This window comes from Hirundo rustica, chromosome 15, assembly GCF_015227805.2.
Source record: "Hirundo rustica isolate bHirRus1 chromosome 15, bHirRus1.pri.v3, whole genome shotgun sequence".
Lineage (NCBI taxonomy): Eukaryota > Metazoa > Chordata > Aves > Passeriformes > Hirundinidae > Hirundo > Hirundo rustica.
In genome coordinates, this window is record NC_053464.1 from 6493113 (window position 1) to 6515006 (window position 21894).

The window sequence follows — 21894 nt, forward strand, 5'->3', positions numbered from 1 at the left end:
ATGTCTATCACAGATCACAGTGCCACCACCGGAGTGGTGACTGTCATCGTTACCCTGATCGCTATTGCAGCTCTGGGAGCCCTGATCCTGGGCTGCTGGTGCTACCTGCGGCTGCAGAAGCTCAGCCAGTCTGAGGATGAGGAAAGCATTGTGGGTGAGGGAGAAACCAAAGAGCCCTTTCTGCTGGTGCAGTACTCTGCTAAAGGACCCTGTGTGGAGAGGAAAGCAAAGCTGACTCCAAATGGCCCAGAAGTACACAGCTAACTCGGAGCAACATGTGCAGATGGACCACGTTTGTGACGTGTAACCAGCAGAAGCATCTCAATACTGCGAAGAACCTGGTCACATGCACACTACTCATCAGAAAACACCCTGATGCAAATTAAATAAGCTTTGTTTGCAACTGCATGCACTGAGAAGTTGCATCGACTGTGTATCCTAATTCCTCTGTGGCAGGAGCTGAGTCGCCTGTAATGTCCATTGCCGGCAATGGGCACAGGGATACACTGGTGTGAAGAGACTACTACTGGTTTTTGTTACTTGAATGTTTAGCTGAGCCTATTTTGATGGAGCTACTACTGTAATGTGAACTACTTTCCAACTGTGAACTGTAAATAGGCTGCCAGAAACTTCTTGCTTTGTATTCTGTAGCATATGGGAATATGATGTGACTGTATATAATACCACAGGCGGTTTCCTGATCCACTACCATGGATGGGACTCCAGACCTTCAAAACCAAACCTGCAGTTAAAGCTTGCTTCTGCTACTAGATGAGTGTGCAGTCATAAAGTCAGAACTCCTCCTTTGAACGGTGTATTGGACTGATGCAGAGTACTTCATTTGAAAAGAAGGGATAAAGCCTTCAGTACTGTGCTGAAGGGGGAAACACAGGAGCTACAAGAAAGGAAGAGTTCCTTTAGCTGCAGCTGTGTTGGTTAAGCTTTTGGCTGCTACTGCAAGGAAACTGCCATTTTGATGGGTTCCAGCCTGGGAGCTTATGATGGATACTGAACCCTCAGGGAAAGTCCAGAAGGTTTCCAGGTGTTTGAAATGGCAGTAGAGCAGGCTTCTCTCTTCCGTAGGTCTCTGTGCTGAAACTGCAGAAGTGGTTGCTTAGCAAAGCTGGCTTAAGTGCAACTAGTATGAATTCTTCCCAGAAACCTGGTTTGTGTACTTAGGGTGTAGGTTAATAGCCAGAAAGGCATTTTAGTTCATAGCCAGCCAACTCTAGAATTCAGTTAATGTATCTTGTATACAACTTCTGATTGAACTGTACTACAACAGAAGAAGTTTCAGTCTTTTCTACTGGTGATAGGGGCAAGGGTTATTGCTGGTCAGTTTGTAGAAGTTTTAGCTAGCAATGGCCCAGTCCTTCCGGATAACATACCCTTCCTGCTCTGTGCTGGAGTTCAGCTATAGGAACTGTAAAAAGGAGTTAAAAGTTCTGCACTGTAAAGATTTGGAGGGAGGAGAAGGAACAACACTGAGCAGCCAATGGCAGCTTACATATGCTAAAACTCTGTGTAGGCACAGACGCTTAGAGGTCACTGGCCTGTTTTCTATTACTTTATACATGGCCTCCTTTGCATATTGATATTTTTAAACACTTAATTGCCTAGCCTTAATTCACCTCCAGAAGAAGCATTAGACTTGCTTCTTGTATCTGTACATATGGAATAACTTAAGGCCTAGCAAGCTTGCTTGAAAATTTTAACTATATGCAAGACAAGAATGGCCTAGAAAAGAAGTTGTCCCCTTCTACACTGACGTTGAATTGCTTTGTTAGTGCTACATTTGCCTTGTTAGAATTGAAAGCTGTAATTTGAAGCAAAAAAATGCTGCCAGTAGCAAAAAGTTCCTGCTGTTGCCTCTTGACTACTACATATGGGGTACAGCTGATAATGTTCTGACCCTGACACATACTTTTTAAGATACTGCTCTCAAGAGACTGGCATGTATAGTCAGACCTGTACGCTTAAATTGCTGTATTCGAGACCTCTTAAAAGCAAAGAAAAAGATGAATTCAGTAAGACTTCCTCTGGTTTTCAGTAGACAACAGTTGACGCATGGCTCTTGTGGTTTCCAGACAGTCAGAATACCAGTATACAAAAGTGATACAAAGTGCTGAAGTTCTAAAACAGAACAGTTGTAGCGAGATGACTTTGTCCATTCAAGTTTACTGATTACACAGGTGACGTATCTATTTCAATTCAGCAAAGAGAATGCAGTGTAAAGGACAAACTTCAGAAATTATGGAAAAGTATAAATCAAAGGTCTGATTTCCCTTCTAGCAGCTGTAAGAGAAAGCCAGTGAAAACTAACTGGTCCTTTAGTCAGAGGTGCTGCACACTGCTGCCCCTACAAACCAGTATCTTTAATTTAAATGGATAGGTGTTTGCAAGTTAGTGCAATAGTAAAGTGCAGAAAGTGTTTTCCATTCTCTTCTCTTAAGATGGGGGTATCTAATAAGTTGTTCAAGTATACAAAAATATTCCATTTGATTTTTCTTTTTCTAGATCATATGGGGGAAGAAGTCTTTATTTACAATGAATGTCAATAAAATTTGCATAAATACCTACCCAATACTGCATCATTTGATTTTGTGTAAGTAGTTATTCTGTCCTATTTCCACTACTGTGCTCTGTCTCTATAGCATCAATATTATCAATCCTTTTTTCCTCTAAAGCAGCAGTAGCTGTTGAAAGTGATATATCATTATCTTCAGAAAGTGTTTGCTCAGATTGAAGGGGTTCTTTAATTTCATCTTTGCTCTGTAGCCTTCCACCTCTTGATGCCACCAGAATTCTCAGTAAAGCATTCTCTTTAAGGAGGTTTTCTGATGCGTCAGCTAATTCTTGAAGCTTTTCAGCCATTTCTAATAGTTCTTGATTCTTCTGGTCATATGTGGCCTGTAACTGCTCACTGTGGAGCTGCAGAGTCTTGTGCTGCTTTTCCAGTGTGTGTTTCTGCTGCTGTAGTCTCTGCTCCTCTCTCCTGGCTTCAGAAAGCTGTGCTTCAAGCTGATCATGGGCCTGATGAAGAGCACTGATTTCTGATCTTAGCTTCTGAATTTCTCTCTCCAAGTGTGATATGTGTCCTTGCTGTAGAACTGACTCTTTTTGTAGGCATTCTTTGGTACAGGGCTCTGATGAAGAAATACTTGAGTGATGTAAAATAAATTTCAGGAGATTAGGAAGGTTAACTGAAAAGTCTTCAGGGAACTTCACACTTTGCTCCTTCCTAGAAGGACATAACAAGTTAATAGTAAAATACTCAGGAAGGTTAAGGATAATTTTACCTAAGCATCTGCTGTTCAACTCCAACTTAATACCTTATTTTTTATCAAGTATGGTTAGTACAGCAGCTAAGAGAAACCTAAACTCATGTAATAAAGACAGAGCATATAGATTTTCTTGTAATGAACACTCTTTCCTGTGTTCCAGTCTGGGTGCTTTAAGCATCTCTGCATGGGACTGGTGTTTGAAGAAAAAAATCTGATCAATCTCAGAAAACAGATTTCACTCTTAAAAAAGAAGTATTCATTATGGTTTATTAGCTTTACGTATACAGGACAGCATCACTGTGTGATCAGAGCACAGTGCCATTAGCATTTTTAAGTTGAAGGATGACATTTAAATATTCCTAAGTCTGTATACATTACTAGAATTTAAGTCCAGATATATAAAGCTACCCGATGGGAAATTACTATTTTGAACCTTTTTTCCTGGAAGCAGTAGCTTAGTGAGTTCCAGCATCTGAAAGCCATGGCAAGGGAGCAGTTTGCTTTTAAACAGTAAGTCACTTTAGTCAGAAGTAAGGCCCTTTTGCTGTCAAAAAACTCCCAAAAATCTCTTTACTTGTTCCTCTTACTGCTTTGTCTTTATGTCAGAGGTGATGAAGGAAGCAAGCCAAACAAGGTTTTTCTGTTGGTTTCTGTTGGTGTGTTTCCCCCCGAAGCTGTGAATACTAAGCCCAGCATATGGAGCAGGTAAGACTCCTTGCTTTCTACAACAGCATAAATTGTTACAACAGGGCAAGAGAGGCCAAAACCAGCAAGTACCAAATTTCTTCCTCAAGACTACCAACCAGTAAAAAACACCAACTCCAGCTGTGACAAATGTTACAATTACTGCCCTTTGTGAACCCTGTGCACACATACAAGGCTAAGCTGTCCTCTAAGGAACTAACTCTTGCTCTTCTTTCTGAACCAGTTCCACCTTCAGCCTTTCACTCAGCCTGTTCCAGTGAAACACAGTTTAACTTTCTACCACAGCACAGCCACTTCCACCTCACTGTACAAGTGGGAAGCCAGCTAATAGTTTATCACTCTGGATCTGTTCCAGCTTTGCCAGTCAGCAGCAAATTCTCTCCTTCTTGAGGCAGCCATTAAAAAAGGGAAGAAAAGCTTAGTTTGCTTCCCTCTGGCTGTCAAATTCATGACTAGAGTAATGGCAAGTAGCATACATTCAGATATGGGTTAATGATGTAAGTGACACAAAGGGTCAGAGAAAAGCCCAAACGAAAATGATTGCAAAGCAAGAAAGCCAGATTCCAGTGAAATGCCTAAAGCCTCCTGGTGCTCCTGTACAACACACACCACAGAAAATCTTGTGTCCCCTTGTGTGTGACACTATGTCCTGAATTATTTACAATGTGCATCCTGAACAGGGGAGTTCCTCCATTACCAATTACACTTCCCTCAAAAATGCCTTCTGTAAAATCCATCTCATAAGCATGTGGGATATAAAAATGTTTCATTTCATTTACTGAAAACTACTTACTGTACATCAGGTAGAAGACAGATACCATATTTTATCAATAATTCAAGAACTTCAGTCACGTGAGGTTCCTGCTCATCAAGATTAAGCTATTTCTGGCAGAGTGAGCACCAGGAGTTTTCCTCCCCTGCAGATTCCTGGTGATGGACCAAGTTACTCTTCTAATTACCATCAGCAGTTGCTCAGCTGACTATCAGCTCCCATCCCAGATTAATGAATCATGACATAATTTAGGCAAAAAATAGCCTACACTAAATCAAAATCGACTCATTATATTGTGGTAATGCATTACTACATCACCATCCATTTTTATTGATCAAAGCTACAGCATGCATCAAAGAAGCTAAAAGGCTATTTAAAACAAATAGCAGAAAAAAATATTAACAGCATGTGGTGGAAAGAAATTGAGAACAGAGTTAATTTGCAAAAAACTGTTTCATAAGGCAAATGGATAAAAAGCTGCATAAAAAGCCCTAGCATGAGGCACCTTTATATGTAAAATGAATATATGACCAATCTAGTAGTGCTACAGGTACTACAAGTACTATCAGATCCTAATGGTCTTGATTATCTGCATGCAGCAAAATATAAAAAACACTGGAGCGAAAAAGCAGGAGTGAAAGCAATTACTAGAGGTAAGGTACCTTAATAAAACTAGCTGGAACATTAAAAAAAAAAATAAAACTACTCAGTCTGTCCCTCCAGAGACTGTCTAGAGCATTACAGAGACTGAGACAAAATGAGTACCTAGGAAAAGAAATAGGGAGACCACCAGCTGGAAATTGGGGTGGCTCAGAACTGATACAAACAAAACTCTTTCTGTAATGGATTAAAATATGAATGCCAAAACTTAAGGCATGGGTTTAAAATTTTGTCATAGGGAAGTGCTCAGTACCAATAGTCTGAATTCCCATTTGCTGATGGGAAGAGCCCCTGAGGGAGAAGTGTGGAAATCCGTGAGTGTTGGTTGGGTTATTTTGTTGTTTTGCTTGTGGGGTTTTTTTTCATTAGAATATGCATGAAGTAAGAAGGCATATACGGAAATTAATTACTCTTTGGCTTTCTTCTCTACTAAGACACGTAACCAGATAATTACTGCAGCTGAGTAAAATGGAAATTAAAAATCCACAGGGAAAAGAATTACATTACCTCTGATGAGGAAAAAATAAAATGGTTGGGAGACGGTCTGTCATAAATTCCCAGGGAAGGTCATTTCGAGTCACATCAATTCTGTGAGGAAAAGACACGCTGATGAGAACAGGCAGATGAACAATCTCTATTTTCTTGTAAAATGCTGTTTTAGGGATTGGGAAGAAGGAAATTTAAGTACTTGTGAGAGTAAGTGTAAATGTGTTCTGCCAGAAATACATTGTGCATATGAGTCAGCAAAATTAATTACCAATATTCAAGATGATGACTCTCAGTTTAACAAACACCTGTGTGGTTTTTTCTCTAGAAAAATACCTTCAATACTGCAACTGCTTTCAGCCAGCAATTAAACCCCAGTTTAATTAATGCCTTTGTACACACAGAGCACACATTGTGTACACACCTTCCTTCTGAGATAGACATGTCAAACATGAGACAAGTTATTTTTAGTCATTAATTTGTTCCTCAAGTACATGTCTTAATATTGTCCCCTCAAGTAGTTTCGGGAGTAAATTATTTTGCTTCTTCCAAGGACCAGCACATTCTTAAAGATGCTTTTTTTCCGAAAGTTGTGAGTAGAATGAACACTTGGTTCAACTGTTACTGTTTTCTTCTGCATTTTAGGGCTTCTTTTCACAAATCAAATTCTTGTTAATTACAAATTATTATAGAACAAAACAGACAATCACATCAGTAATTCTGCTGTGAAAATAATGGAGCAAAGGAGAGAACTTCAAAGTCAGGCCAGGGAATGGGTGTAGCTTTGGGAATAGCATCACATCTGTGGCAGTAAAGCCACAATTATAAACAGGGAATGAAAATCCAGATTTTTAATTGATTTATTTTTTCTCTACATCTCATGCTGCCCCCTGGAGTAAGTTCAGTCAGAATCAAATGAAGATGCAATCAGAGCAGATGTTTCAAGTATTTTTGCACTATTATCATATACATGAACAAGAATGTTTCAGTTGTACTGAAACATGAATGACCCTGGAAACACCAAAGAAAACAATGTCTTTTTAACATATGAAATTTATTTTAACATATATATTACAAATATACATTACACATAATGCATATATAGATATAAATATGCTTCTGTAAACTGGTTTTGGCTGGGATGGAGTTAATTTTCTTTATCGTAGGATGTAGGTTGCAGTTTTAGACTTGTGATGAAAATGGTGTTGCTAACAAATATATGCATCTTTAAATAGCATATTACTATTTGCTACAAATCAGCACAAAGTTATGGATTCACTTCCTGAAATTAGGACGTTTCAAGGTCAATTGCACAGTTTAAAAATTAGTTTTAATGAAAGTGGATAACTACTAAGTGAGATTGAAAACCACCAAATATATACAAAGGAAAACAAAATAATGCATTCAAAGAGAAATGAAGCAGATGACATTCACATCTATATTGCACAGCTGTAGGGAGGAAAATAAGTATTTTCTAGGCTGATGACCTCAGTGATCTTACATTATTCTGGAAAGATGAAATTAGAATCTTTTTACCTTGCCACAGTGAAACTGTCGGGAGGCAAAAGCCGAGCAAGCTGAATAAAGATGTGATTAAGAGAAGCACAGAATCCACACCACTGTGCATAATACAGCAGGAGGACATTCTGAAATGAAATGGAGAAGAGTTTGATTATCTACTGGTGGTAATCTGCAGAAAGGACTAGTTCTCACACCATCTAACATGAGAACTCTTGAAATGTGAAAGCAAATTTTTTCCTAATATTGATGAACTTTATTATAAGTTATTCACTGCTGCTGACTACTGAGTTAACACACAAAAATTCTTGGGGAATTATCTTCCATAAAGTCAGAATAAAAGATTATTTCGTTTAGGATCATTCCCTTTAAGTGAAAATGCACCAAACACTTTCCAAGATTCTTTTATAATCTTAAATTCCTATATATATATATATATATATATCTAACACTAACTGTACATTTCATATGGGGGAAAAATGATGTCCAGACTTCTGCTTTGTGCCTCTAACTGGCAAAGCAGGGGCTGGGGCTGCTGGAAACCAACTGGAGATGCAGCCATTCACTGCAGACTTGAATGACAATGGACATCATCACCCTGACTATCAAATATTTTACAAAATCAAGGCAATTTAACTGTACTCAGGATGGCATCTGTTTTCATGGCAAGCATTGGAAAGCTTTTGGATTCTTACGAAACACCGTATTTTATGTCACAAGTGAAAAAGCACGCCAACATGAAAGCCCCCTCCTCACAAGCTGTGGCCCCATGTGCAGGAAGCTGCAGAGGGCCGAGGCGTTACCTTGGCACTGAGGAGCACGGTCTCGTGAAAGGTGTTCGTAGTCACTTCAGTGACCACGCGCTCTTCGTGAGAACGGACTGAAGGGTCATCGACCAGATGCCTTTTCAAGGGACTGTAGAGAACACTGAAATTTTTAATGAAGTTCTCTGAAATGAAATCGATACACAACAAAGTTACTTCGGTTTTGTGGGGGTGATTTTGGCACTTTTTGCTTTACAATTCGGAAGAACTTAAAGAAAATACAAACTGAAATCTGGTGTCGTGTCAGTTTCTGCCAGTGTGGTATCAACTCTCGAGTAACCACAACCGATGTGAAAAGAAGATAAAGCTTCACTGGCTTGTTTTTTATTTTGCTCATTAGAGTCTTGTCACTTGCCACACCAGACTTTAATCTTGTGTCAAAGTGCCATAATAATAATATTCTATTCTCCTAACCACACATCTGCTAAGTCATAAATAGTAACCTCTGCATTTTTTAGCTTCTACATTATATTGAAATGTAGAAGTTCCACACTTAGTTCCACATTTATTTGCATTTTTAAATTCTTTTTAATTTCTCTGCAATTCTTTTCTTTTGACCTTTAAATATCTGTTATTCCCGTGCCATATGACCAATCCCATTTTGTCTACCAGTGACCCACCTTCCTCTTTGTTGTACTTTCTCCTTTATTTTAAGATATTTAACAAGTAGCTGGCCACTAGTAAAAATTTTGAAAAAGCTTCAAAGCCCTCTACTACGTTAAATTACACTACTCTGAGCCTGAACTACATTCTCTAAATTGCTGCAAAGTATCAGAAATATCCTTCTTTTCGACTTGGATAGAGAAGTATTACTCTATGCATTAAAAAATAAGAGTATTTAATAATCAAGACAAAAGGTAAAACATGAAAAACAATAAAAATAATTGTTTGATCAAATAGAAACAACTTTGTGCTTTTATTTCCAGCATAAAAACTAGGCCCAAGTAAAACTGGCACTTTCGTACAGACACACAAAATACCAGACCATCAATTTTATCTCTGAAATGGGAACAGCAGTACATTCACTTATTTACTGTTCAGTGAGTCTTATTTAAGTAGTCCTTATTTACTATCCAGCACTTCATTTAATTCTCACACCAGGCCAAAAGAGGCTTTTTTTTCTTTTCAGATCTCCAGATTTGCATTATCTATGCATGATTAAACAGTAACTGAAAGGAAGGGGTTAATTAAAAGATTTATTCCTAAACTTCTAGAATCCATCTGTAAAGACAAATCTGACAAGGGTATTAAGCACCAATCTGTTTTGATATTATGAAATATTAAGATCTTAAGGAATCAAAACAAAATTACAAAACCTAATCATAAATCAGAGACTCCTTGATAAAATATGTAGAAGCAAAAGTTTTCTGGATGTTCAAATGATGGAACAGAAATGTACTGCGGAGTCTTACTCTGCAAAGAAACCCTCATCACGTTCAGGAAATCCTGTGACCTAAAAAATGTTTGAGACAGAAAGTACTGGGAACAGAAAGGGGAAGGAAATTCATATGTCCTCATTCTGATCTTAATATTTCCTAAGTATCCTTTTATAGTCACTGAGGTTTTTGTTTGTTTTTCCAGAGTCTTTTCTTGGGGTTGGGATAGAGACAGGATACAGGGATGCATGTGATCCTTAGCTATTTATTCTATGTTGTGCATAGTTTTGTTCTTAGATTTATGGCAAAAGGAAAATATAATTGGTGCTATAAGAATTAAAGTGATAAATGTTCTTGAGCAATTTATTTTAATAGCTGAATTTTCTTCCATGTTTACTTTCATAATTAACATTAAGAAATCCAGTATTTCCTGAAGGTAGGCTCAGTTTTGCACATGAGCATTACAGGCAAATGCACACGGTTAGGAACATTTTGTCTTACTCACAAACTTGCAAATAAATCAGAACTGCAATCCTTGGGTTGTTTTGTCAGGGTTTTGTTTGTTTGTTTTTTGGTTGGTTTTGTTTTGTTTGTTTAGTTTTGTTTGGTTTTGTTTTTTCCTCCAATTCAGACAGGAAATATTTGGCCACAACCACTTGAGAGCTTTACCTTGTTACCCTGAAAATAAACACACTTTCAAAACAAATTCAAAGCAATTAAGGTTGGTTTCAGAAGATAAGACGATGGGGAAGTCTCTGCTGCTAAGTGGTCAATATCTCCCAAAATTCTGTGGTATTTTAGTACACAGAACAGCTGAGCAAACACTAACACACCATTAATATACAAACGTCTTCTGTGATCAGGTATTTTAGATGAACAGAAATTTTTTTCCACACACAAGTTAATTTAGATTTTACCAGTTCCACCAATGCATCATCAGGCAGTCAAGAATCACACGTTTTAAGGTTCACTTCTTATAAAGCAAATTACTTATGATATAAGGAACTTAGTTCTTATGTCCCCTAGAACACGATTCTGTTCTAGCCAAGAGAACCATTCCTAATGCTTGGTTAAGTACTAAGCAGAATAGAATAAATTGCAATTCACAATGTTAACTTCACAAAGTAGTCTCACTTTTCAAAATGGCATTAAGTTTTCCATTCCTGCTTGGAAACACAATTTTCTGAATGCAAGCATTTGTATAATGAATACTGTACCCAGGGTAGGTCCAACAAGCGACTGATTCTGGTCCAGGACGTAGTGCACTTCCTCTTTCAGGTCAACAATGGCAGCAAATTCCTTAAGATGAGTAGATCTTGATGCTCCTAGTCTCTCTGCATATATCCAAAAAAGATTTGAATCCAATAGATAGAGATTCAAGGTTTTGTTGGTCCTGCAGCTCAGACCAGTAATGTTCGTGCTACTAATATTAAGGTCAGGAATAAAACAATTCCTATCCTCAATGTGAGGAATAGAAAATTGAGTGCTATCTTTCTTCCCATGGGAAGAAAATGCTACTTTGGGGGTCTGAAAGATGGTCTTCTCAGAACTAATGAAACTTAAAAAATGCCTGTTTACTGTCCTGCAACATGCAGTGTAATAGCTAAAGGGACTATAGAAACTTAAGAAATTGCTGCATTCTATGGTATTGGATATTACTTGAAAAAAGGTATGTTCCTGGAGGTAGAAAGAGTCCAAAGCTGCTTCTATCTCTAAAAAGTTACAGTGTGGCACATGGACTTTATTTGGTTTGACACCGAGGGTCTGGTTAACACAGAGCTCACAGACATTGTGAGTTCTGGAGATGGAGTGCCACTGCGGAAGCACCACCGTGTTACAGCACGGGTACTTGGCTATGGGAAATGTTTCGGAGAACTTCACATGTGCATCTGTTACAGAGGAATCAAAAGCTGGTGAATCAGAGTCTCTGTGCTGAAGATCTGGCTCAGCTGCCTGGCTTTTGTTACACTTGTGGTATTCCAAGGCCACTTTGGTAATCTATGGGGAGGAACGAGAGAGAGAAAAGAAATCATGATTAACTCCTTGTGGAAATGACGCATTCCAGGACACAGATGCCATGGAAGTCAGTCAGCACTGTCACAAAAACTCAGCCCTGCTTTTGGTCTCTCACAGGTGCTTGTCTGTTCCACTCTGCTTAGAATGATGGGCTCCAGCTGAAAAAGAGCCCAGGAACAAAAAACTACTTTTTTGCTTTCAGCCAAGCTAGGTTCCCTATCTGATTTCTGCACAGCTCCACAAACTGCTGTCCTAGGCAGTTCAGATTGGAAGGTGACTAAGGAACACACAGGATATAAAATCAGATTGGCTCAGAGTGGTTCAATTTGGCTGTATTTCAAATAACACTGTCTGGTTTTACAAAAGATCCATTTCTCCTTGCACAAGCACCCCTGGAAAGACAGGAGAGGAGAAATAGAATGGGGTGGACAAAACAAATCTTCAGTTCCAGCTGGCAAAGTTCTGCATCTCTCACACTGCACCCACCACAAAAAGGAGGACATCAAGGAAGAGTTAGATGCTTCTAAACAGCTGTTGAGTGAGACAAAGGCACATTGTGTGGGATGCACACCAGTGTAGGGGAGTTGTGATAATATGGCTTGAGAAAGTGGTTTTAAACAAAACCAGATACTTGGAACAGTGAGATAAAATGAGGTTATCTGTCACAGTTAAGCTCAAACCCCTGACTACAGCTGTCAAGTTTTAGTAATTTTGAAGCAAAAAAAAAAAAAAAAAATTCACTTACTTCATCTAAAAGAGGATGAATTTCTTCTAGGGGATTATAAGGTACAAATATGAGAAGTGCTGGTCCTTTCTTCAGCTCATTGTTTAGAAGAAGGCTTTTCCCACCATGTGGTCTCAGCCAGCGTATGAGCATCTCCCGATTTTCCAGAGCCCACTTGCAAATGTTCTCAGCAGTGAAGTTCATGATGTCTTTTGGATAGATCTTGGAGGGGGAAAAACAGATTTATCCTCACTTGATTTAGTAGCAAGTTCTTCAGTATGGCATGCTTTGTTACTGTAGTGACTAGAACTCTCTTTCTAAATGTAATGAGTGTCAGCAAACTTCAGCATTTCATACATCCTTTCCCTTTGGGAAAGCTTCCCAAATGCTCACCAGATTATATTAACATCAACAAGCAAAAAGGATTCTTCTACCAGGGAAGCTCCTCTTTCTTTTACTACATCTTTATAATCTTGACTTTTCTCAGTAGTACAAATTCTCTTTGTAAGTAAAAGAACTCTAAGCTGGTATTGTCACATATTTTAATTTATGGAATATTAGAACATTTTCCCCACTATTCAGTCACCAAATTAACTCATTTTAAATTAGCCTTTTAAGACTCAAGCTTCAAGGCTGCATCAAAAACTGGTATTTCTCATTCCTGAATGCAAAGAAAAGAAATACATAAGAAAAGGTGCTCACAGGTTCTAGGATCAATTTTAATATAGTAAGGCAAGTTTATCTTAAATAATTAGAATTAAAAAGAAGTTTTATGCTAATGAAAAGTATTTTATGTCACTTCACCCAAAATATCCCTGTTTTCCCTAGTCTCAGTCGAAAAAGATACACATCACAATACCTATCTTCAGAGAGTTTACACTCAGGGTGCCAGTGTGGCTAGGTAGAGTCTCTATGCCAAATACTAAATCTGAAAGTTTGTATTTTCAGCCTTAACTTTTCAAAAAGCAGGGCATATGGATTAAGAGTTATTATAATTTCAATTCATTTAATTTGTGTGATTTTTCTAACCAGTGCCATGTTATACCTTTAAGCCAAAAAGGAAATTTTCACTGTTCCTACTATCCCTTCACAAAATCTTTGTTCATACCTCCATTCAAGTAGTTTTCCATTTCTGATCCCTGATCATCCCTGTACCAAATCAGAGTTCCTACGGCACAGAGCAATACTCACAAGAGATGTGTTGGCATGTCTGTGCAAATACACACTGCCAGAGTGCACCAGGGAGATCTCCTCTGCCACACGTTTATCCGTGACCACTCCAAAGCGGATCGTCCCAAGGTAATCTGAAAATCAAATTACATATTTGCAATCTTTGAATACAATTACACGCTCTGAACTCCCCTGGAACACTGCCCTCAAACCAGAACACACAAAAGTGCTGCGTGAAGGCACAGAAATTTGTGAAGAGCGACTGCCAATACTGGTAATTAGGTAAGAAGAAAGATGGGATGAAGCACAAATGTGTTCCCCTTCTGCACTCCAGGTATAAAGTCCTGTCTGTGGAACATCAATTGTCCAAATTCTCCATTTGCTTAGGAAATACAGAATCTGGTATCACAGATGCATCTTGCTGTGGTTTACGGCATCTCAAAGGCCAAGATGATACACGTAAGAGAAAGGCATGAACATCGTTTAAGTGACGTACATTTATAAATGCGTACACAAAAAGATAGACTGCTTATTTTTATGTTGCAAAGAAGTAATGCAACATACAAATGTGAAAATCACAGAACAAAATATGGAACAGGCTCTTTATCAGTGGCATGGTAAAAAATAAGAAGGAGTAAATATGAGTAAGAAAAAATAAGTATGCATCTCCTTCATCTGCTGACAGGAAGAAATATTCATAAAACATGTTAAATTTTAACTTTAAGAAAGGTCTATCCCAAATTCATGATCCAAAAAAGAGGTATTAATCATCACAAAGTTTGCATGTTTAAACACAAACAAGAGGGCTTGTATTTTAGATTATCAGTGCAAAACAAGAGGGGGAAAAAGGCATTCATTCTCAGGCTGCCTTGTGCAGCTCTGCAATTCCACCCAGGACAGCATCACTGAATTCAGGGACCACGGGCTGACAGAGTCCATCCCATCCCAGTGCCTCTGACACTGCACAGGACAAAGACTCCTGCATTCACTTTAAACAAATTTGAGTCTGATTACGGTCCTGGATGGGCTGCAGCTACATGTGAGGGTTTGAGGGAACTCTGCCCTGGTGTATCCAGGCCAATCACATTGTAAGCTTTTTATGTAAGCAGTCCTCAGCTGTAATGAGACAGGCTCACACTTAGATCAACACCAAGAAACAGAAGGATTCATTCCTAAGGTACAAAATATTGCAAAAAACTACTAAAGCACTTAGACATAACTCATTCACAGACACCTGAAATTATGAAAATGGAGCTTTTACCTTTCTTTAATGAATGTAATGCTGAGGTGAAGAATGTTAAATAACCAGGCGGTTGAGGTGAAGCATTGAACTCAAAAAATCCCACAACTCCAGGCTGAAATAAGAATTAGAGTTAATTAAACTATTTTCAACTATAAACATATGGGACTACAGTAAGCATAATAGACTCCTAAAAGACAACAATGTTCACTGAAGAGCAGTCACTTTATGCTGCAACAAAAATTTTAATATTAAAAGACTGAACAGAAATCAGTTCTCATTCAAAGAATGAAGCTGTCATTCAAAAGCTCATGTAAGAGAGGGATTTTATGGATGCTATGTTTCTAATGGTGTGTTTCCCATGGTGAAGTTCACAAAAAACAATTAATAGTTGCTTTGCAACTTTATTTTGAACCAGTTCCAGCACCAAGGTAAGAACCACAAGCATCATAAAGATTTCTTTTAGAACTGGAATATCAAATATAATTTTTCAGAGTATAAAGGGCTTGAGCAGTAACATTTTAATTGTTTATGTTGCATATAATCAGTATTTACATATGAATTCACACATTTTGTGTGTGAATACTTGAACTGCTAAGATAAGTGATCATCCCATCTTTAAGCTACAGTCATTGTAAATCCTTTCAGCATATCCTGCAAGAGTCAGTGAGAGACCAACTGCCCAAAAATCCTGAGAACTCCATATCCCAGCTGCATATCCATAAAGCTCTTCAAATTGCCAGACAGACAATTCCAAATTTAAAAGACTCATCCCAGAACAGGCCTACTGATTTTTCCAGGTGAATGACTTCCTATTAAATTCAGGAGAGAATCTGGGAGAAGCTGAGTTGGAAAAAATAGGTACACACTCTAGATTTTTCTTGTTCCAATATTTCAGTTAAGCTTTGATTTTAAATTTTTCAAAGTATAATCAATTAAAAAATACTATTAATTATGCTTTTGACTCATCACTCAATTTGGCTTAATAAACTTTCAGGACAGAGTAAGTGATGGCATTTGGTTACTTGGTGTTATTTGTCTCAGTTCCACCAGAAACTCAGTTCCACCAGTTCCACATTTGACACACAAAGCAAGAGCTCTCTAGGGAGTGCTGTGGAACAGAAGATTCCAGACTCACCTGGCACCCATTTGTGTGGCAAATACATCCTCACATGAGGATTATCATTTGGTACTTCAGAGGCTGCCTTTTTTTTTTTTTTTTTTTGAGTTCTACATATAAAATTAGTTTTTTAAAAAAACATTAACATACATTTTACCTGTTATTATTAATATTAATTCACTTATTCATATCAGCTTAACACACTGATCTAATCCAGTATGAATTAGCAACCTGAAGATGTTCACAAATAACAACACTGCCCATTCCAGCTATGATTTCTCTTTTGAAGGAGAAATTCTCTTTCATGGATGAACGCAAAGCATAAACCCCATGAGGTACCCCAAAAAATTACCAATAATAAAAATGAGTTACAAGCAATTAGGGAAATTTCTGCAACAATAATTACCAAGAAGAAAATAAAAATAGAAATAAAATAGTGGTGAAAAAATACAGCAAAACAATAGGACTCAGTGTTCTTTTTTAAACAACTTAGAGGTTAGTAATTAATGGTCATCTTTTTCGCTTAGTTCCAAACTAAGACAGTAAAAAGAAACAATCCCTGCTAAAAAAACTCTGAAAGCATTCAACTGAACCAAAATAAGGAGACACATAAGATAATCAAAGTTTTAGCTTCCCATTTCCTAAGACCATTTTTGAATACTAATCCTGTACCAAGTGAATTTAGGACACCAAACAGTGAACGAAAGGAGAGTCAAAAGTGACAGTGAAACGTGGCAAAAAGCCAGAAGTCAGATGCAGAAGTATTTATAATGTTATTTAAAAGGTAACATTCTGATTCAGACTGCCAGTTCTGCTTTACACTAACAGAAGCTACAGATTTCCAGACTGTGAATAAAGTTTCCCAAAGATAATTTTTATAAAGTGTTTTTCTTCAATTAAAAAAAAAAATTGTAGTTGGAGAATATATGCTACTATACACTAATATACACTACAGTACTATTATACCAGTATTTACTAATGCTCTATGTCTAATCAGTAATCTCATTAATTAATGTCCTTTTAATCATCATCCCAGACTGGTTAAAGTTTTTGCCCGGTTACAGGGTGCAATTATACCTATAAGGAAAGGGACTAAAATACTGCATTTCTTCTCAAGAAAAGAAAGTTTTCCTGTCTGTAAGAATGAAGTTTTTAACAAGAATGAACGCTTCCAGGTATTGCAAGCAACAACAAGTGAGGTTCAAGTCCCACAGAAAAGGTATCTCAACGTGAACAAGAGGTTCTTGGTTTGGAATAGGAGTAGGCCAAGAAGGGCTGGACAACAACAACTCCCACCTTCTTTCATGTAAGACCCTCCAAAAGTCAGTAACAGCTGCCAGCAGTTTAGGAGGATGTCTGCATCCAACCTGTTACTGATGAGCAGCTGCTTCCCGACAGCCACCGGTGTGCAGCTCTGGGTACCCATCCTCACGTGGGCACTTCAGAGTGATCAGCTGAACCTGCTGCTGGCTGAAGTCAGGAATAAACACTGACATGTGACACAGGGGGGCTTAAGAGCACCAGGAGCAAGGGCATTGCTAGAGTGGAGCTTGCTGGAGCTTTTCTTTCCATGAAACGATTTTCAGTCCCTGTGTCCAACCAAGTGTCTGTAGGAAGGGCTTTGGAGCAAACCTGAGGATGTCATTAGTAAAGACTTCTTAGTGCTATCTCCTAATGAAACTCATATATGGAAATACAAAATCATTAATTGTAGTGAAGCCTATTTCTTGTGTGGTCTCTACACTACAGGAATGGAAAGAGATGTGGGATGTAACTAAATCAAGTAACAGATTTACCAAGCATCTAGACAATTACCAAACAGCAAGTTCATGGAAACTTTAAGAATGAACAATGATTTTCAGATGAATAATTCCTACTGGAGAAAAGCCAGCAGTTTTATTACTGAACCATGCCTCAAACCCATCGCAGCTCTTGGAAGGAATAAGCAAGAATGTAGATGACTCCATGCAGCATGCTGTAATTCCCTAAAGTCTAGAAGAAGTTACCCATCACTCTTGAAGAAACAGAAGTGATAAGAAATAACATGGAAGGCACTTTTCCAGATTAGTAGGAAAGACAAAAACCAGTTAGAAATTAATGTTTTTCAGCAGCCAAAGACAGCCAGCCAGGATGTGCACTGATACTCAAGCAGGTCAGTATTTCTATAAACGCTTTAGAAAAGCGAGAAAAGGGTGAGGAACAAAATTTGCAAAGGTTGGTGGGAATCACTGAAACTATAGCTGACTTGAGGAGTTGTAGAAAGGCAGCATTAATAACTGTGATGAAAAAGCTCTGAAATTTAAAGGCCAAAAAAAAGTGAAATAATGTGAACAGAAGATAGGAAAAATCCCACAGCTACTGATTAGTTTACAACTGGATAAATGCTTTTAATACTCCAGTTACTTCTATCCCAATTTGTCATTTCTAAAAAATGTTTTGGCTATATTGCATTGAAGTAAAGGAGGTGATTTTTTTCAGACTCAGACTTGTGCAGACAGGCAATTCATCTTATCTGTGAACATGGGAAGAAAAACAGCAAGAGGAAAGGAATGTGTCTTCTCTGGGGAACAGAAGAACCAATATTACATACCACTAAATCTGTACTGTAGAAATGCAAAGAAACTGTTGACTGATACTAGACTAAATTTACATTTAACATAATTTTTCAATGATGTTAAAATCTTTGTAAACCCAGACCTGAAAGGAAATTTTCACACCATCATTTAACATAGGCACCACACAAGAGCCAGCTGAATCTGTCTGTGTCAGATCTACCCAGCTAGCTGATGCTCAGGAAGCATTCCTACACAAAGAGAGGAAAGCAGAAAGCTGACATCATGTTAAGAGACACAGCAGCCACCTCCCAGAGAGGCCAACTCCTCTCCGATTGCCCCTGAAGCCAGAAAATGATGAATTCCCTAAGCATATTAATTTTCATAAATGAGTGAAGCTTTTTGTCTAACTACAGTGGCTTCCTGTTTCTTCCTCTGTGCCTCGGGAGGCTGAGGCCATTTCTAGCACCTGGGACAGTCAGATGAGGAATGAGAAATGCCAGTTTGGATTAAAATGAAACTGTTACATCTCTGCAGGTAAGAAAACAAAAGAAATCTGATTTCTGGTACTCACAGGTATTTTGAGTTATGGCAGGAACTGCACATCTTTCTGCTCATTTATCTTAGATCTTCCTTCACATTCCAAGATTTTAACTGCTTTCCAAATGGCATATTTTTCTTGCTCTCATAAATTAATTCTTATCCACTTCTAATTTTACACTGGCATCACTCCAGAACCCCGAAGAAACCAACCTTCGATAGCATCAGAGAATGCAGGAGCTCAACTTTCGAGTCGCCAAACGGATTTTTTTCCATGGCGGTTGTGCGCCCTCTAGTGAGAGCAACACGGCATGTCACGACAGTCGCGATTAGGCCGAGGAAGGAGCAAAAGACCAAGTAACAAACACCGCCTGTTCTTACTTTTAACTGGATTCTGTTCTTCAGTATTTCTTCTAGTTTGCAGAACCCATCTGCTATCAGAACACAGGACTGAAAATCAACCAGTGATGATGACAAACCTTTCAAATTATTTTGAGCTTGAAATCAACTAGCTTTTTCACAAAAACATGATCCACCAGCAGACGGTGGCTGAAGTACCCAACAGCAATCCTTGACAGTCCTCTGTACTTTCCCTTCTGCTAAAAACTAGTATTTTTTATACAAAGAAGATCAAAAGTCAAAAGAAGACACTAGCCAAGGGTCTCAAAATAGCAATTAGTTTGTGCCATACAGGCCCCAATTTCCCATAATCTACTTTATTCCCCAAACTTTCTCACTTCTTAAACAGAGGACTCACCCCTAGATTGTATCTTCTCCTACAAAAGGTATCAATTTCTCAACTCGCACGGAAAACACTGTAAACATTCACATTTCTGACTGAAGTGATGAAACAACCTGTTTATTTCTAGTTTAAAACTAACTTTTCCATTGTGTCTATGGTTTTCTCTGCATCCATCTTCATAATTCTGTTTCTTTCATCTTATCTGTGTCTGTTACTTTTGTATCCCCTCCTTCCCCTCTTGCATAACTTCACAGAGGCAAGAAAGACACTGAGCACCTGGAGTCATGGTCTGGGACAGAACCTTGGCCATCAATGACTGCAGGGCAAGAAGGCAGAACAGCCTCTGTTCTTGGGCCATTTCAGAAAAAAAGAGAACCAACAAATGCTGAACATAAACAGCAACTCAGCACTTGGAGCCACGGAATTTCAAGCACAGGAAAAGGGAAAGTCTGAACGCAGAAACAAAAATATCTGTTCCATTGCCAAGCAGTATTCAAAAATATTTTTTGTTGCCCCCTAAATTTGTCTTTTATCTTAGTCTTTTTCCAGTAGAAGTCCACCTCTTACCACAAAGCAAATTTAAGATTAATGACAATATGCCCATTAGTTCCTTCTGCGGTCTACCAAGAAATAGCATAACACAAACCAAAAACCAAGCATGGCTTTCTTCAAATCCTTGTAAGAGGCAAAGAAATGTTTTACAATCTTAGAACAGCAAAACTAAAGCAATGGAAGGACGACAGAATTGCTTGGATCACAGAAAGTATCAGCACCAGAGACAGGCCACAACTCACTACTCCCAAATCAGAGTCCCTGCTCAAAACACTGGCAACCCAAACCCAGCAGCAGTTCCAAAACACTGGCAACCCAAACCCAGCAGCAGTTCCAAAACACTGGCAACCCAAACCCAGCAGCAGTTCCAAAACACTGGCAACCCAAACCCAGCAGCAGTTCCTGGCACGAACAGCACAGCACCTACCCAGGGGAACTCCCAGCGCACGTCCCCTACGCTGTGGCAGCTGCCACTGAGCTGCACAGGCCATGCTCCATCCTGCAGCAGAAGCAGGCACTGCAATGGCAGCACAGGATCCGCTGCAGACACTGGAGGGTCCCCCCTCCCATGTGGTGCCCACGGCCACAGCACTGATCTGTTTATGAGGTTTTCCACACTGCTGTAACAGCTTGGGCTTTAGTAAGATTATGGTACTTCTGCACTGTGCACTACAGGAATGAACAGTTATAAAGGGATTTTAACTGGCTCTGTTGTAAGCACATTTTGTCTAACTGGAAGTTATTATTCCACCAGTATTGCTGCTAATCTTGGCACCCCTGAACACAAGAGACCAAAATGAATAAAACACCATGTACCAGTGGATTAAAATCAAGTTACTGCATAGAAAGTGATTAGGAGCCCTTGCTTCAACTAGTTTCACATTTGTTTTCAATTAAAAGACTTATCCTACTAGAAAAGCTTACTATTCTTTAAAAATTAATGATTATATATTTCTCAAATGCTGTTCCAACTTAAACTGCAAGATTTTTGTGAGAAGAGTTCTCCCTTCTTTCTTGTTTGTATGTAACAGTTTGGTGAGGTAACAACTTTGATTGTTGTCTCTACATACTAAAGTAATGTAAATTAAGAGCATCACTAAATCATAATAGTAACTATACAGGGAACCAACATCATGAATCTGTCATTTCATATTCTTATGATTTTAACAAATTTATAGGGCACTGATTTCAGGATCCTGGAGCAGATCAAATTTAATCCTTAAACAAGTCAAACTCTTTCTGAACCACAGTGGTAAAGCTAGAGAAGAGAGACAAGTACCTCATAATTTGAGAGGAAATCTAGTAATTTTGATCGAGACGAGATGTAGAGTAGTGGTGTCATCACCCGGCGAACAAACTTTTCAATATAAACAGCACTCATAGGGCCTTTGTATTCAATTGGTCCAAAACTAGTACCAAAAAAAATAATACAGCATTAAGACTTAAATTAACAGTAGAGAGTCCCTCCTGGGGGTGGCAAGGAGTTACATATTCAGCATGCTCAGCCTCTAGGGAATTGCTCTCTGTGTTTTACCAGTGATTTCTGTGCCTGATGAGGGAGTTGTGATACCAAAGGGACGTGCCAGACTATCTGAGGAAGGGGCAGTGTTGGT

General features: G+C 38.5%; 2 protein-coding genes across 4 annotated transcripts in view; one reads left to right on the top strand and one right to left on the bottom strand.

The window, feature by feature from the left end:
• SNN (stannin) lies at positions 1-2584 on the top strand. The gene has a single exon (XM_040079104.2). The coding sequence runs from the start codon at positions 1-3 to the stop codon at positions 262-264; it is 264 nt and encodes an 87-aa protein (XP_039935038.1). The 3' UTR covers positions 265-2584.
• TXNDC11 (thioredoxin domain containing 11) overlaps positions 2568-21894 on the bottom strand; it is a 26996-nt gene continuing 7669 nt past the window's right edge. For 2 of the 3 annotated variants that reach the window (XM_040079102.2, XM_040079101.2), the window contains 9 exons: positions 21561-21690; positions 14797-14890; positions 13557-13669; positions 12387-12587; positions 10843-11623; positions 8229-8374; positions 7444-7553; positions 5929-6009; positions 2568-3241 (listed from right to left, as the gene is read on the bottom strand). In XM_040079102.2, the coding sequence (XP_039935036.1) occupies positions 2614-3241; positions 5929-6009; positions 7444-7553; positions 8229-8374; positions 10843-11623; positions 12387-12587; positions 13557-13669; positions 14797-14890; positions 21561-21690 (2284 nt within the window). In that variant the 3' untranslated portion in view covers positions 2568-2613. The remainder of the gene's footprint in view (positions 3242-5928; positions 6010-7443; positions 7554-8228; positions 8375-10842; positions 11624-12386; positions 12588-13556; positions 13670-14796; positions 14891-21560; positions 21691-21894) is intronic. The other variant, XM_058422600.1, reaches the window with a different exon arrangement.

Excerpts from the sequence above, each read along its gene's own strand:
- SNN (XM_040079104.2), top strand. The coding sequence starts at position 1 with ATGTCTATCACAGATCACAGTGCCACCACCGGAGTGGTGACTGTCATC.